We start from the raw sequence: 18,772 nt of genomic DNA on the forward strand, positions 1-18,772 counted from the left end.
ACAGAAATAGATACTCATGCAAACTTGGGAATATATATATATATATATATATATATATACATATATATATATATATATATATATATATATATATATATATATATATATATATATATATATATATATATATATATATATATATATATATGTATGTTTGTATAGTTATACTGCTGAAGTGTTAAGTGTGTTAAATTTCATTATGTTTCAGATATCAATGTTGAGCGTGAATTATTTTCTCATTGCTAGACATGAAAAAATAATTCTTCTAATCTTTTGTTATTTATTTGTAATGTTTTTAGTAAGATGAGTATTTTTGTGATATATTTTAAAACATATTGATTAAACCGTGGATACCGTTAGAAAACCATTTCATGTATCATGTTTTATTGCGTATACAAACAAGGTAACTGCACACGCCTTCTCGCTCCGTGCACCTCATTACACGATTGTTAGGGTTGTGTAATTAAGTCTTCCTGCTTTGGCAAATGTGGCCAGTCTTGCTGCAATAATAATAATAATAATAATAATAATAAAAATGCAATATATAATTTAGCGTAAGGAAAATATTACTATCATACTATATATTTATGTGCCTATATTGCTATCACATAATACTTATAACATTGTATAGCACGTGCACACTGTTATTATTGAATTCATTGTTCGTAATCTTATTGACACTACTTCTGCTAATGTTAATGCTAATGCTATTATCTTAATATCACTAATGCTACAGCTGATGAAACAATCATTGCTACAATTATTACTACTACGATCACACTACTACTGTTACATAATTACTACTACTCCTTATACTATTACTACTAAAACACTTACATCACTACTAGGAATCTGTTATTAGAAAGCAATATTTTCAGGGATGATATCGTTGACTTTTGAAGTAAGTTATAGAGATTAATTGATCGCTGTGTGGAATAAGATAAGTCGCTTTGTGAAATTATAATTTCTCACATCGAATATTCATACACCGAGCCCTATAAACACGCGTGTTTCCATCTAATCAGCTTTCCAGCCTGCAAGACACATAGTTGTAGACGTATAAATACATTTCTGCACATGAACATTAACAACATCCAGACAAAACAAAGATGTAGATTTTAAATTTGCGATACGGTTTGAGGTCTAATATACATCTGTAAATCTCATACCTCTTTGCTATTTGGATATAACCGCCAGGAACAAATCATATAGAGTATGGACTCTTTTCTATGCATATATGATAGGTGATAGGAATAAAAGAGAAAATTCCTTTACTGCAGAGTTATAGTTTTATGTAAGCTTCGCTGTCTTCCAATTTCAATGTAGTAAAATGGCTGGACTTAAGAATGTTTTTACCTCCACCTCAAGACGGTCCACGGATATGTACTTACTTCTTACTGACTCACAATCAACATCGTTGCAAAGACCATTTCCACAGCAAATGTCGCACATTTTAAGTTGTCGTTTCCTTCCTATTATTTCACCAGTTTCAGTAAGATGCTGCAGATCAACGCCAGTGTTAATGCCTTGCAATTGCAGACTGACTATTGTAAGTAATTGACATTGCTGAAATTGACAGTTCAGAGCACAGAGTAACCTGACTTTTCTTGGGTTCGCATCTTTATAAAATACAGATTATTATAATATTTAATTTCACTTGGTGTGATGTAACTCCTGACTCATACCATTATCTAATTGTTATTCATGAATGCAAATTGTGGTGATCAGATTTCATTGAAATTTCACATGTGCATAATGTATATTTAGTTTAATACATATTGTAAAATTGCGTAGGATCTAGACCGTTCCGGTGGCTTAGTGGTTAGAGAGTCCGCCTAGGATGCGGAAGGTAATGGGTTCGATTCCCGGCTGAGTCCTACCAAAGACTTACAAAAAGCTACCTCGCTTGGCGCTCAGCATTAAGAAGTTAGTGTTAGGACTCGTCGGTCTGGTGTCAGGATAATGTGACTGGGTATGACACCATGCTACATGTCTGCGGCATGATGCCCTAGTGCTAGACATCACTGTACACTGCCACACTTCAGATATCGTAGCAATACGACTGTTAAAACTACAACAAAAGAAACAAATCACACGCATATAATCTATAATTAGATGCTTAGCATGTGTTTATAGTTACTGATAATATTTTTGTTTAGTAAATACTAGTATGTTTACAAATTTCGGGTTTAATCCCATTGGACATGATGGTCAGAACTGCTGTTTGATTAGATGCCTCGTATGAATCCTTCTACGATGTTGCAAATCCCTTTTTTGTGACGGAGGTAGTTGTTGCGTAGTTCATTTTCACCCTGTTGCTAGTATATCCATTTATGTAGTTAGACAACTGTAGTCATTCTTATTTCTTTCTTATTGTTGTAAGATAAATTCTGTCAACGAATTGTATGTTGTACTTATATATTGTATGCGGGGTTAAGGGAATAAACTTACAACCATATATAATATACAACAATTCAGTGGAAATAGTAAGTCTACATTACATTATACTATTATACTGAAATTACTGCGAATTATTCAAAGGAATTCTAGACAACGCCACTTTAATGACGTCAATATTTTTGTTTGACCAATACATTTCCGGATCTGAAATGTATATATAACGGCTCATTCTTTGAGATTTTCATAGAATATTTTCATAATCATTATGGATTCACGTCAAAATACTGCACGCTTCTCTTACATGTTCGTTTGTAACTTTGATAATGCATTTTTTTGTTAATTTTTACAAAACTTGTTAGTTCTGCTTCTTTCTGTTACTTAGTTTATGACCAATGAGTCGTTAGACTTCGATACCTTTCATGCAGCTTGTCAACACAACCGTACAATATATTTTGTAAGATCGAGCCAGTCATATTATTCGAGAGATGTCTCTTTGGTTTGATATTAGAAAAGTTCATAAACTATATAGAACCATTCTAGATTGAATTTTATAAGTACATTTCAACCATAATTAATTTTATATCAAAGAATAGGGCAAGAAAATAATTTGGTAATGAATTGATGTGATCATATGCAATTAATTGCCTTAACGCGTACAAAGATACCAAGATTAGCTTTTATTATTGTTTCCTTGATTAATAGTAACTGAGTAATATATACATAATTTTGTCGATTGTTTGCATCGTGATACCTATATTTCATGATGCGCATGGATAATTTACAATCGGGTATCACACGTGGTTACTTTTATCATTTACAGGATGCATATGATATATGCGGCACTCTGATTCCGATCAATTGTGCATAGTTTCCATACAGTTTACTACAGTCATAGGAGCGAGTACCAGTTTACTTTTTAGTATCATTAAGTTATATCTGTAAAGAGTTGACCGAACGTATGAGATAAAGAAGAGTGATTATTGTTAACCATTTATATTGAAGCAGAACGTTCAATGGTGTTTATATTTAAATTGCATTTTGCAATAGTTATATTTCTTTTATATTATGAGTATAGTTGATGGAATATGTATTGTTGATGTTTAATGATGACGGTTATTTTATATAATACGTGAGACAGTTTGGTTTATTTATAACTGGCAGCATGATAGCATAGCTATCAGATGGGCGATTGAGGTGATAGCATGGCCACACAGTAGGGAAATATGCCAACGTGAGTGGCAGCAAAACCCCTCTGTCATTTATTAAAATATATTCCCTGTAAGGTGAATACAAAAACCACTACATGCATACGAGCATGTTAATATATCATTTGGTGAATGTCAGCATAAACTCTTGGGAGGGTATAGCGTAATCATTGATGTTAATGTCATTTGTAAGGCAATACATTTTGCGTTATAATTTTAAGTTGTATTAGAAAACTCGCCTCCGCGTGTTGTTTGTATTGCAATATTGTTTTCCTTTCATTGTTGCATTAATATTTAAGGTGAATGTTGCAGAGACTCAGACTCATACTTCATATTACAATATAAACATATTATTCACTTACATTATGTTCGGTCTTTGGATTTAATCCATTCCTATTTGGCCATTGTTATAATTTATGTGTATCTTTGACATTTCTCTAAAAGTATTAATGCAGTTTAGATGCGTTTCTAAAATATATAAATACATGCGGAAATGTTATAAATCTGCTATCGCATATTGCAGCCGTCACTACATACAACATCTTGACATCAACGCATATTCTGCCCACCATCTTCTCATTAATACACGATGCGGTTTTAAAATAGCATATGGCTACCAATCTTTAAAAAAAGGAGAAAAGAATTGGAAGCAAATATGATCGCAGCAATCCTTGCATCCAAGAATTATTATATATACTTTATTTTTCTTTCCCATTAAAGTCAAGTTTCAATGCTTTTAATTTAGACATGTTCGGATTATACAGGTAGTACAAAATGCTTTTGAATTCGGTTGCGTTAGCGAAAGAGATTGACTAACAAAACATTTAATATTTTTTCAATTTAAGTGGATTTGTCACACTTTTTTTTGCAGTCAATATACATTGTAAATATGATACAGGTTTATATATACATAATCTGCATAGCTGTTAGTATAAATTTCATCACAATGTAATTAATAGCGATTAACAAATATATATACTGTACAATTGATATCTAGTTGTCATTGAGTATGCTTGCAGTTACAAAGAAATATATAAATGTGTACGAACTTATTCTGAAAATTAAAATAGAAATTTAAAAATGATTTTGAGAACATTTTATGGATTCTTACCCTTGTAATATTGTAAATATAATGGCACAATAACAACTCTGTCTATTAAATATAGATGAAAACCATATGACTACATAACTGAACATTTAGAGTTCTAGTTCGACTGCCGTTATATGTTGCATAGACACAAAAGTTGTCACATGGGTAAATAACGAGTGCTCCTTTTACAAACTGAAAGCAACTAAGATAGAGCATTCGCCAGAGGATTAAGAACTCTGTTTTTGAATAAGTACGGAATTAGAGGCTCGATCAAAAGTATTATCAACTAGAAACCATGTGTAAGTTCTACTTTTGCAAACCAAGGGCTTTTCGGGTGACATAATGTGTCAGACAGTTTGGGATATACAGTTGGGAAATCTAACTTATGAAGTACTATACAACTTAAATCAACACTTTTAATGCATCAAATACAGTGCTTATACAGTAAAACAGAAAAATCAATGCAAATAGATGTTGTTAGAGCTTCCTTGAAAATGGGATTAATATACCTGGTAGGAAACACTCACTGACCGACACTTCACTTTGTGTTGAGTTGAATTTACTTTACCCATACTATTTAAAAATCTAAATAACTGTGAGTAATGCTTCATGAACGCCATCATGAAATGGATAACTATAGTGCATACAATATACTTATTTCTTGATGGAATATAGTGACAAAAACATGCAGATAATTGATTTCAAACTGTTTATGTATACCGCAATGATATGGAATTCCAAAATTACCGCACGATTTCTATTTTTTATGTCGCACTTTCTAGATTACTCCTTAGGTCAATTGCAAATATCTATATAACTTTTTTTCTACTATTTTTTGACAAACTACACATAACTACACAACTGTATGCAAGACATATACTTTCTGATATTATTCTGAATGAGTTTGCCACAATAGAGAGCATATCAGACTATGCACTGTGTGTGCTGTTGAATAGTTCTAGTCCATACATCTTGATGAAAAAGTTGAAAACTCCGACATTGTTCCTGCAATAATCTTGAAAGCATCGTTTTATCACTTCCCTAAATGAATGACTTCCATTAAACCATACTGGATTTATTATAGTCCGGGATCCACAAAGCTATTTTAATACGATCCATTTATTTTCAGTGTGAATGCAACGCATATTTAAAATCTTAATTCCTATGTTGTTTGTTAAATACATAAACTTTGAAAGATCCGTTTTTGGAAATTCTTTGATTCCTTACACAATATTTGACATCGTTATTACAAAGTTGGTTTCATTATCGTCAGCAATATGTATTTACAACATACAGCTGATAAATTCAGGAAACGTTATGCCTTTCCATGCCATAGATAAATCCAAAGATTGATATTCTGTGAATAGATGACATGTCTTGATGCATCTAATCATCAGTTTGTTTACACCAAACACTCTATGTATGTAACCCTATCATATTTACTCACCAACAGTTTATGGCAACCAAACCCATACGTAATGACTCCAGCGGTATTTGTGGTTGTCGTCCTACAAACCTGCAATATAACTTGGGATAATATGAGGAGTCTCAGATTTTGTAATGCCCGAAGTATTTGGTATATATTTAATTTGGGTATGATAATAATATATGATATAAATAACGCAGACACACAAACTCCTGAATATTGGGGATAACGGTAATAAGTGATATGGAAGACTTCAATGAAAATGAAATAGATATAGTTCATGTAAATCGATTGGTAGCACATATTCGATTTAAGTGAACATAATGCAATAATTGGATATAGTACAATTCAATGTAAAACAATTGCAGCCATGATTAGAATCCCCAATTCCTAAATGGAAACCCTCATTGTGTTTTGTAATGAGTACTTTTAGTATCTCCCATATGACAGTGGTGAAAACTTAAAACAATTACATTGAAAAAAAAATAGGGCCACTTCCACTAAGAATGTCAGATAAGTCGTGACTGAATGTTGGTAAACAAAACAATCAGCTCATGTGGAAAGCTTAGAATCATTTGAACATAGTGGATTTATTCCTTCTTCATGCTTAGAGTGCAAACGTTTTCATATGATCAATTAATGTGAAGTGCTTTTCTTACATAGATGATTTTTATGTCATCAAAATATAATTATAATGAACAATGATTAGCTGTCTATTTAATGGATTATTTAATAAATGTGGGATTGAAATTGTAATTGTTTGTTTGTTTACAATGTAATGTACATATAACTGCTTTACTGTATTCAATATGTATGTCAGAGGGCATTTTATGCTGCATAGGTAAAAAGCAATCGTGAAAAATAATATTTTATCCTAACAAGAAAGACGAATGTTGAGGTAGTATACATTATAGTAGATTATTAGTGGATTGCAACAACGCAATACTTTGGTATCATAAAGTTTCCTGTGGAAACACTTTCGGGTTTTTCGTTCTTGCTCTTCACGACGATTTTTTGACCCAACGAAAAAGTATCATATGTGATGATGTCATACCTAAATGCCTGTTTTCTTACAGTTTGTCGGTTTGATATATTAACAGTGCTACTAGTGGTTGGTAAATATACATCAATACTCCAATATAGTAATATATTATTAGCTTGTATGCGTGTCTGTTTATTCTAACTCTTTGAAAAAATATAAAGCCTTTATACTTCTCCAATGCACAGATATCTATAAGGTATCCGGCACTCACTGCCTTAAATTGATGTGAGAGAAGTAAGGATAGGAGAAGCTAGAAACAATAACTTCCAAAGAAAGGTATTGCTAGCACGAACAGAAAGAAATAACAAATGAAAGAACACCATAAGGAGTAACAAAAATACCAGTATATGAAAACAAATGTATCGAAACCTATCGAAATATTTGAATCATCTTGAAAGTAAAAGTTATTTTGTAAATGTATTTTTATTGAAAAGAACAAGTCTTTAAAGTACTAATGTTATTGCTGGAAGCACAATTATTAATGGAACACTATGTAGATGCACCAATTATAGCAGATTATTATAGCTTACACTTTACCGATATTAGGGCAAAACCTCTGAATCAACATCATGTCAATAATATGTCATGGTACACACGAATGTTTTTCAGGTAAATAATACATATATTGCCGCAGTAAACAAGTTCACCATTCTAAGAACCACTAATAATTAGGGTCGGGCTTTCATTCATTTTCGCGTGGGCCACATATATCTATAGAAGGTGAGTTAAATTATTAATGAGATTATAATGTTCACTTATACCTTGCCTAGATCGTCATTAGTAATATCTTCCATTTTTGGGATGGCTTTCATGACCTATTTATCATACTAGTTATTGATGTTTGATTTTAATTCTTATTCAATGTCATGTATAGCGGATGAAGTTGGTCTGTATATGAAGCCAATACAAACAAAGGAGTAACTCCACTGTCTTTGAAATTAATTGGTTGATGTTCTAGGTTTTAACGCCATTTTTCAGCACAAGATAGGCTATACATGGCGGCCAGTATAACAGGTGGAGGAAGAACCCAGGAAAACCCAGGGAAGAACCACCGACCACGAGAAGCTACTGGCAGGCTTTCACACTTATTAACGCTAGCCGAGCCTTGGACTCGAACCCACGCAGACATAGGTGAGATGGCAGTGATCCGGAACGGTGAGCGCTTTAGACCACTCGGCCACTCGGGGCCCCCGAAATTAATTGGCATGTCCGCAATTACGTAAGGTTAGCTTCCTTTGATGTTGGGAACTCGAAGGAAACTGTGGAGTAAGTTATTGATCATAACAGGTGATTTATTTGTGAGGTAGTAATATTGCTTTTTCGTTTTTGTCACGTTGGATTCCATTGATGTTATTAACTTAGTCGAAAAAAGGGTGCATGTATTCCACTTGTTTTGTCCTTCCTATAAGCTAATACATGTACTAATATTGTTTTAAACAATCAGCATTGTTTATTTTTGTATATTCTTCTTATTGTATTTTTATAGACGTTAAACTACAAACATAAATACCTACTATATGTAAACTTCGGCAGGTAGTTCTACGAATTTCAATATCTGTTTTAAAAAACACGGAACTTGAACCCTTACGAACGTAATATGATATTATAATCTATAAGATTATACAACTGTCATGTGATCTACTCTTACATGCACCTTTAGTTGAGTGCAAGAAATATATATATATATATATATATATATATATATATATATATATATATATATATATATATATATATATATATATATATATATATATGTATATATATGCCTAATATCTCAACTTCGTCTTCGTCTCCGGACAGCGAATTTCTTTAAATAACAATTAACAAATATAGTTTCCAAATTTCCAATTTAGTGATAATTAAAACAATCAATGGAGGAATCACACCACTCTAACATGTTGACTGGCTATCAAGTGTCTGTCTATTTACGTTTTATTTGTTTGTTTGCATCTGTTTATATTACCATATATCAAGATACCTCATCATCTGCACAGAATTTGATTTTTCGGCACCTCCTAGGATCAGTGACAGGTGATTGCCTTGCGTCATCGTCTTCCCCGCAATAATAGCACTGGTTAAGATGATTCACTATAATAAGACGCAGGAACGGTTACTTACCAAAGTTGGTTGAGTTAAAGCATTGTGACATATATGTATGTTTAAATATAGTTTTCATAATTCCCAATTTTAGATTCGCCTTCAGCCTGCGTCCTACTGAATGAGTTAAAGCTCATTTGGAAGCGCACACGTCAGTCGTCATTGCATTTTCCTCTATGTTCGAAGGTCGATTAGAAGGTCAATATGTCTCCTTCTTGATAGATTTTATTAGACTGTGTGCTTAGTAGACTGTGTAAAATAACATGAATAAACTAAATTTCTTGATTGCAGAATCAACACATACAATGAATGCACAAATAGATTATACTGAGGGCACCGTTTGTGAAGCGATACATACACAAGGATTCGTATGGCATTGAAACCTATATTATTGACTAACATTCCTAAAAATTAGCCCCTTATTCAGACAAACACATGACAATACTTACACAACATCTCAATGTTTCTGACCTACGGAAATTTTCCTCTGTCATGATGTATCAACCGATTTTAAAGTCCAATGTTCCGAATATCTGTTTGAATTGGTTTCCAACAAAAATGACGGAATAAACCACCATTCCACTTTTCCACTTAAGTTATATGTGGAGGGACTCATTCTACATTTCTTTACTAAGGTGATTCTGTTGCTTAGGATCTCACATAATTACAATGAAGTAAAACATAATCAAAACATTTCATATTTGGAAAAGTCCAATATTATCTATATTTTAAACATACCTGTCCCAGAGACATGAGTAAATAATATGTACCATTATCTTTCTTAAACTCCATAATTATTTGACTCTGTTAGAAGTTTAAAGCAAACTAAAAATATCATAGGAGCCAAACAGAGGCTTGTTTGTTATTGGTCTTTTATACAAGGAATTTCATTTGGTTGACTCATTTCATTGGTTTCCATAACATGATTGTTTAAACTTCCGATTGATATTGGTCTAGGAACCTACTTTATATAACGACTTTGACAATGTTGACTCAGTTTCTTGTTTGCCATAATATGATTGCTTAAACTTCCGATTGGAAAACTTTTTTTATTTTTTTACAATAATGTATCAGGAGATGATGTTCAAGTTCAACTTTCTTTTAAAAGCTCATTTTCCAACCAGACAGCAATATCATTAACAAAATAAACAATGGAAAATTTACAGCGACTTATGCAGATAAACGCTTACACATGGTTGACTTGATTCCGCAGAGATTAGCGTTACATTCCGTTGTCGTTGCGGATTTCGTTGTGTTGCAGCAAGCTGAACAAATTATGTGATCTGTTACCGCCCTCTTGCCAGTGTGGTGCGCCCCTGCATTGCACACCTTTTAAAAGATCTAAAACTGGATGTTTAAAACTCATAAAATCATGACCTTTTGTAAGCATGTTATGTTGGTACGTGGTAGAAGGATAGTATATTTATCGACGGTTTATAAAGGCCTTATATTCAATGTGGAATTGTCAATACAGCTGTTTATAAACGAAAAATAAAAAGCAATGTGAAGTTTTCAATATTTTGTGAATCTTTTAAAAAGGAATATATTTATTCACCTGTTTTCTACAAGAAAGCCAGACAAATTTGTTTTTCTCTCTCCGGTGAACATAACAATTCTTTTACTGTCGGTACTTTTTCAGTATTGCAATAACTTTTCAGTTTAGTTTTTAATTTGTCTTTTATCCCATTTTCCACTTTTTATTTTTCTCCAAGACTAGGTTACTTTGCAATGTTTTGTTAAAACCTGTTCGTATAAGTATTTGTTTTAAATATGTATGTGCCCTCTGTATCTATGAGTTTAAACAGGTCAGCGTGTAACGGATATTTGGCACCACGCAATATGCAAGCTTATATTTTTTTTTTTAAGAATCGCTGCTTTTTAACCCATTAATTGCCAAGCGTTAGTATTGCCAATGTCAATTTCTCACCCTTGTCGATCTGCAACCGCCATTGAAAACAACCTGCATCTGTGGTGTGAGTACTGAATCCATGTAGCATTCCTGTAAAATATTATAATGTGGTTTTCAAATATGCTTTGTGTTTATGTCTTTGCAGTATTTTCTTTATATGTTTGCCTTTTGTTTTATGTTTTCATGTCCACAATTCCCAGCAATAATGTGAATCTAAATGACTAGTAGACTTTGATATCCTAAAACCAGGGAGAAGCATATATGTCACCTGGTAATGTATGAAAGTGCTATGACCAATCTAGCATTGATGACGAAGCCCAGTTAATCCTCTATTTAGCCTTGTAAATTAAAGTTTGAGTGCGGTAGGAAATATTTTGGAACTGTACTCTGTTCTTGTCTGGTTCATTTGAAAATTCTCTCTTTTTCGTTCAAAACACACTTACAGAACCGAAAGAGGGACTGCGAGTTACTTTCTTTGTTCATCTGCATAATAAACTTACAAAATAAATGAATCCTATATCGCCCAAATGCTGAAATGATGCGATACATCGACGACTGAAAGAAAAAGTACGTGCAGTATAAATCACGCTGATAGTATTCGTATTTGATAAAATGAGTGTAGAAAACTCAATTGTTAAAGCTGACGACCCACACAGCATAATGATATGGTACATCTCTATGTTCATTAGAATTAAAATTTGAAACTGTCTATTTTAGAACTAGTAATATGTAAGATACATACTTCGTCATGTGAACAGACTTGGGTCTGTATGCAGTCTGTAAGTGTTGAGGCGCTCCTACAAATTCGACATTCCAACAGGTGCGCTGTACCTGCTGATATATCGATGAAAAAGCGCATACATAAAGTTTATACAAGTTTCGTCCACAGGGACAACCGCAATAGTCAAACATTGCACTACAGTGCATGGTATTCTGTTATTACAGTATCATAATAATCTTATAGAAAACTGGTTGATCGCTTGATTTCTGCCCTTCATTTGAATGGAAACGGAGCAAAGGGAGAAATCATATTTTCTACGGAATAATTTAGCAAATGGGTGTTTGCTTATAGATAACTTAAGTATTGTTAAAACAAATTGTGAAAATAAAACTGATGACAGATGTACGTATACTCTTGCAGTGCATCCTTGTAAACCTTTTTCAAAAAATTTAGTCAATGTTTGACATGGTGGACTATTTATTGTATCATTTATAACTATACAGTGTCATAATTGTTCTATCTCGACATTTCAAATGTTTATGAACCTCTAATCATTACATTTTCAGTCTAATGCGCACAAATTAAATAATTTATTATAAACAGTATGAATAATCTTGAACATTGAAAATGTGTTTTTGGACAGATTTTTGATACAAGTAGTTTATATTTAGATGACGTATCATTGTAGAATAAACTAAAACAATGCATTAGTTTGTTTAGCTGAAGCAAGTATTAGGATACAACTTGAAATATTAACTAACGAGGAAATAGGATACATACACAAATACTTATATTATAGATAAATCGAAAACAGGAGAAAAAATTGAAAATCATATAATATGCAGAGGTACATACTGAACAGTATCAGTGCATTGAAAAGAGAACCAAATATTACCGATTCTATTCCTATGCCAGATAATTTGCAAATGATTTCCGATACGAACTGGAGATACAGTGGATACCACAGCATGCCAACAGATGCTTACTGTACATATGCCAGACGTAATGTAGGTAATATTTTTGATGAATGTATTATAAAGTTCTATGTGGTTATTAAACATTCAATCATTTAATGGATACAATACATTTGATGGAGTACAAGTTATGTTATGTTCCTTTCGTAATTTTCATAAGGCTGTATGTATTCTATCTCTTTTCAACCTTTTGGATTATGAATATATGAAACACGTGTAAAATGTTTTCATATTTCAGTTTTTCAAAACAGCACATAACAAAATCTTTTCAAAACAAATTTGTGTTCATATTTGTACTTTGTGCCTAATATTTTGCATTTATAAGTGTAGTGTCCATTTAAAGTTGCCTGATTTTCCTAGTTTCGTTTGATATTGAGTACACTTATCAAGACTTAAAAGTGTTTTCATAGAATTATTTATAAAGGATGTATTTGGAATGGAAGAGTTATAGAAGTATAACAATTTGTAAGATATTCATGCTAAACATATTTCTTTAACCTACAGCAAATGTATTATAGTAAATAATCTCTTTTTCTCTTCTTCCTGTCTCTATTATTCTTCATCTTTATCTCTTTCGCTGAGCTGACAAATTTCAAGGTCATTATTGTTGCTTTTCAGATCAATATCCTCATCTTTAGACAGCCAATATAATATTTTTGAGAAATCATGAATTTTAAGTATATGTATATTAAATATTCTATGCTATGAACGTAACTGGAATAGGTTTGTATTTGAACTTTGTATTTTTATGTACATGTCAAATGCCTATTGCTGCTTTGTTCTTTTCTTCTTAATTTCAAATAATCATTATGAAAAGGCACTTGCAACATGTGCAATTTCTCAATATTTGTCACGATATTGTTACAATCCTTCAATCGAGCCAGGTGGAAAACCATGGGCAAATAAAAACTCATGGTAGTTGGAAAATCGATTTAAAAAATAAAATCTCACTCTGGTATGCAGACACCCTATACCATGTATACTTGTAATTACGCTAGATATAATTCGCCTTTATTAATTAATCAATATTTTGTAACTACAAGGAACTACAAGTAGCTCTTTTTGCTTACAAGGGCTTTAATAGTCCGAAATGTTTGCAATCTGACTTACAATGATTTCATTTGCACCTTTCTCAACTTTGATGATGAAGATAGTCATACTATTAGGTAGGTTTAGCTTAGTAATCAAGTATCTAATTGTAAAAGTATATAAAAAGTGTTGTGACTGAGATTCCGAATGTTGTTTAAAAGCTTATGTTTTCTGAGAGAAAGTAATTAAATAATCCAGTCTCTTAATGCATCCTCTTATATGTTACTTCCGCATAGAACATTTATTTCTCTTCATACTTACTTTGAGACCAAACTGATGCGAAGACACTTGCAAGAAAAATACCTTAAAAAGAACAATACACACACAAAAGAAAGATATATACATTAGACGTTACATATATAAATACTTATATGTATACATACATGCAATTATCCATATACATACTTGCATGCATACACGCAAACACAAACTTTCATATATACGACTATACATGGAAACTGAGAAACTCATGGCGTGTGTATGTATGTATGTATGTATATATACATGTATGCATGTATGTATGTATGTATGTATATATGTATGTATGTATGTATGTATGTATGTATGTATGTATGTATGTATGTATGAATAAAGACAGAGAGACAGATAAATAGATATAGAGATTGGAAGATGCAGAGTGATACTGAGGCAGCAATATATTTTGTTGTAATTTGAAGTTATTTATGTATGTCAGTAAATAGACAGAATCATATATATATATATATATATATATATATATATATATATATATATATATATATATATATAGAGAGAGAGAGAGAGAGAGAGAGAGAGAGAGAGAGATAGATATATAGTTAATTATATATAGATAGATAAAGATGTAGAAATATAGATAGATGTATAGATAGACAAATAGATACATCGATATATAAATAGATAGATATATAAATGTATAGATAGATAGACATTCCCTCGACTATTATATTATACGTTAGTTAGAATATTTCTCAAATGTTCGTTGCTATTCATATAGTTTGCTCCGACATTTTAAATGCTTTAAGCAACAATAGAAAAGGACACACAGCTTAAGTGTTTAGAGGCACTATATTTAACATAAATGTTTTGAGGCATTTATGTCTGACCCAAACAAGTCAACCATAAAACATATTTAATTACTTTTAACTTGGTAGGTTTGTATGTAATATAGCGGTATTATGCACTCTTGACATGCAAACACGTGTAAATATAAAAATGGATATAAACACTTTCTGATAGTGATAGCTGTCTTTTCAAAATAGACATGGGCGGAAACAAAAACACGGAAAAGGTACAAAGGGAACTAGGAGAAAGCACCTAATGTAAAATAATTTTGAATGCTATTTATTTGACTCAGAGAAGAATACATTCTAAATACGTATTTGATGTTATTGACCTTAATCTAATTCACAGATACCCATTTTAGAAAATAGTATTTGCCAATATTAGACACAAATATGAAAGCATACTAATTATTGCAGCCATATACATAACGAAATGATTGGTCCACATCACGTATTGTCGAGTGTGCCTTATATATTCTCCTAAAATGTAATAAGTATATAGAAGTTTATTCTTGATAGTTGAAGGCTGGTTATTTCTCATAAGCTGGTGTAAATTTTGTATAGATCGCACATAAACATTCTAGCTATATACAAGTATTTTTCAAATGACCAAATGGTAGAAAAACAGAAGGCAAACACACTATTTTCTACTTGTAATAGGCTATATATAAGCAAACACTCTCTTCACGATATCACATTGTCGACATTTTAATTGTGTCTAACGAGATTTATCTACATTGAGTGAAATATGGATACTTAAGTATTTTTCAACTTTCATTTAAGTTTTACAATAATCATAGTACTAAACTGTATCATATTGAGTAATTTTAAGATACAATCCTTTATAAAGACAGAAAGAATATATTGTTCAAATATTCCAAACAAAATGTGAAAATAATCAGAGCATACGTCCATGTTTCATATTTTCAAACAGATCCACTGTTTGGAAAAGCAAATCAATTTTATTAACTAAGAAAAAAAAAGATGCAAATTTATCTTGATCATAAAATGGGCGTCATTTACAAAAATGTCGCATGAAAATAACGCAAAAGCTCTGTTCATGTTGCAGAAGATAAATCAATTAGAAGAATAAACAACCTCCTAAAAACACAAAAAACAAAACAAATCTAGAAGCATCGAAACAAAAAGGCAAGGACAATTAAAACAAACTGATTGTTAATGAAAACCTGATGTCACATATATTATCTGCACGTGATCAAATACATATCTCAGTATTAAGATACAACCGTAAAACCCTTTTCCACCACTGGAATGCACAACAAGGTACTCGGTGATGTTTAACAATCTAAAACATGATCGAAATATTGTTGACCAAATTAATTTTAGTATTGGTGCTGTGCTAGGATTATTTAAACATTATTCAAAATGGATGAACTGTTTGTTAAGACATTTCAATAATTTATACAAATGTTTACAAAGAACATGATTTGTTTTAAAGTTGAAATATGTAAATTGTCACGGAATTGAATACATCCTTTTATTTATTAAACACATGTACTCGAGTTTCGTTTTTTATGTAAACCGATACCCGAAGGTAATTTACGTATATTCTATAAAGATTTCGAAATAGTGAGTTCGGTTCATTTTCTCATGCATAGGACACGGGGTATATGTATTTTCAGCTGACCTGAGTGATCGGAGTGCTGACCAGAATGATCAGAGTGGTCGGTGTGGTCGGACATACCAGAGTGACCAAATTTATGAGTGTGCTTGGACTGACCAGTTTGACCAGATCGATCATAGTTATCGGAGTGATCGCAGGAACTGATCGTTTCAGCTGTGACGCTGAACCATATCAGCCGTAGAGCTGAGTAAAGGGTTGCTGGTCGACTAGCAGGTGATCGGGCGTTTACTGGCTGAGATTGGTTGCTGCTGATTGCTTGATTGACCAATATGGAATACTGACGGCTTTATTGACCAGTGTGACTGGTAGCCAAGTGTGCTGGTGACGGAGTGTGTAACTCCATACATGTAAGCATTTAGCAGTGGGATAATATTTGTGGTTTGTAATAACTAGCGTATTTTTAGGACAGTAAAGATATTTTTTATATCTGTCCCTTTCTTTTCATCATTTTCACTATTTGAGGGAATACATTTTATTCCGATATAGTTTCACTAATATACAGAGCCAGATACAACTTGAGCGTTCTATTTCGTTAACAGTAGAGCTAACTTTATTTATGTTTATAAATTTCATCTAAAAACGTACTTAATGAAAATAATATTTTACAAATGTCATTGGAGTAGAACAAAAAAAAATAACGTTTCACATTTACACGTTTTTCTACGTATATAGATTAGAATAATTGAGTCTGCCACCTGCTACGGGAAATATTTTGTGTATCTTTCTCTATTAAATATCGATACTTTCTTTCTTAGGCATGTATGCATTTATGTATGTATGTATGTATTAATGCATGTATGTATGCATGTATCTATGTATGTATGTATGGATGGATGGATGGATGGTTTTATGTATGTATGGATTGATTTATCTTTGTTTCTTTGTGTCGCTACTCATATAATGCTTACATTTGCCTATCAATATTTCCCCAAAAATAATACTTACAATAAACCGGTACGGGAATCGCCATTGGTTATCGTGGAAGAACAAAACTATAAAAAGAACGTCAAATATAGCAAATAATCCTTTACGGCAATCAATCTTCGCATTACAATGCGCAACGTATAACTCTAAAGGTTTATTAAATATATCATATATATAAATATATATATATATATATATATATATATATATATATATATATATATATATATATATATATATATATAAACGTTCATGTATCTCCACATGTACATCTATATCAATAATTCTCTTCTTCTTTCTTTCTCGATCTATCTATTTATCTTTATATATATATATATATATATATATATATATATATATATATATATATATATATATATATATATCATAGTTTCGTTTTGTGCACTTTAAAACCGTAACAAGAAAAGGGTCATGGCTTAGTAAAATTTAGCTAATAATTTTTTCCCCTAGAAGAGCAAGGCATAAATGAGAAAAAGAACTTATGGTTCTACAAATCAAAATAAAAAATAATCCAAGAATAATTCAAGAATTAAAAAATAGAAGTTCTAATAATAAAACTTCGTAATGAAACAGTGTTCGATTCCCGATGGAATCCAAAATGGAGGGCGATTATGTATGATGTGGACATGATTGTTCTTATGTGTAAACAGTTCTTTGCTGAATCATGGAAAATAATATTCCAAACTGTCCTTGTCCAAGAACTAATTAAGAGTACACGTATGTCTAATGACAAATAATCTATCCGAATCCAAATAATGTGAAGAAAGCAAAGTAATTATCCCCCAAAATTGGTCACAACATAAATCACTTTGACTTCTCAAATATTATGGCAAGAATGACACTTGTTTCTCAATACATTAATAATAAATCTAGACGCCCGGATGTGGCCCATTCAACTGGAAAAACAATTGTTACATGTTAGTTGTCACGTACTCCAAATATGTCATCGATTTCACTGTACGAGACCGCTCCTGTATTCTAATGGTTACATCGTCCACCTCGGATGCTGGATGGTCTTAGGTTCGAAGTAGGCCTAGTCATACCAAAGACTTACAAAAATGGTACTAAAAGTTACCTCGCTAAGCGCTCAGCATTTATAAGTTAGTGTTAGGTCTGGTGGCCAGTGGATATCATGCTACATGTGTGCGGCATTTTGTCCAGTGTT

General features: G+C 31.9%; 1 protein-coding gene across 2 annotated transcripts in view; it reads right to left on the minus strand.

Annotated features, from left to right (window-relative positions):
• Positions 1 to 367: 367 nt before the first annotated feature.
• LOC149794495 (uncharacterized) overlaps positions 368 to 18,772 on the minus strand; it is a 406,758-nt gene continuing 388,353 nt past the window's right edge. For both annotated transcript variants that reach the window (XM_089966588.1, XM_089966587.1), the window contains exons 2-10: positions 17,608 to 17,654; positions 14,218 to 14,259; positions 11,915 to 12,006; positions 11,191 to 11,262; positions 10,454 to 10,592; positions 9,145 to 9,254; positions 6,143 to 6,211; positions 1,392 to 1,566; positions 368 to 500 (exon numbers count right to left, since the gene is read on the minus strand). In XM_089966588.1, coding sequence (XP_089822714.1) covers positions 439 to 500; positions 1,392 to 1,566; positions 6,143 to 6,211; positions 9,145 to 9,254; positions 10,454 to 10,592; positions 11,191 to 11,262; positions 11,915 to 12,006; positions 14,218 to 14,259; positions 17,608 to 17,632 — 786 coding nt within the window. In that variant the 5' untranslated portion in view covers positions 17,633 to 17,654 and the 3' untranslated portion in view covers positions 368 to 438. The remainder of the gene's footprint in view (positions 501 to 1,391; positions 1,567 to 6,142; positions 6,212 to 9,144; positions 9,255 to 10,453; positions 10,593 to 11,190; positions 11,263 to 11,914; positions 12,007 to 14,217; positions 14,260 to 17,607; positions 17,655 to 18,772) is intronic.

Source organism: Sinohyriopsis cumingii, chromosome 8 (genome assembly GCF_028554795.1).
Source record: "Sinohyriopsis cumingii isolate HCF-2022 chromosome 8, ASM2855479v2, whole genome shotgun sequence".
Taxonomy (NCBI): Eukaryota; Metazoa; Mollusca; class Bivalvia; order Unionida; family Unionidae; genus Sinohyriopsis; species Sinohyriopsis cumingii.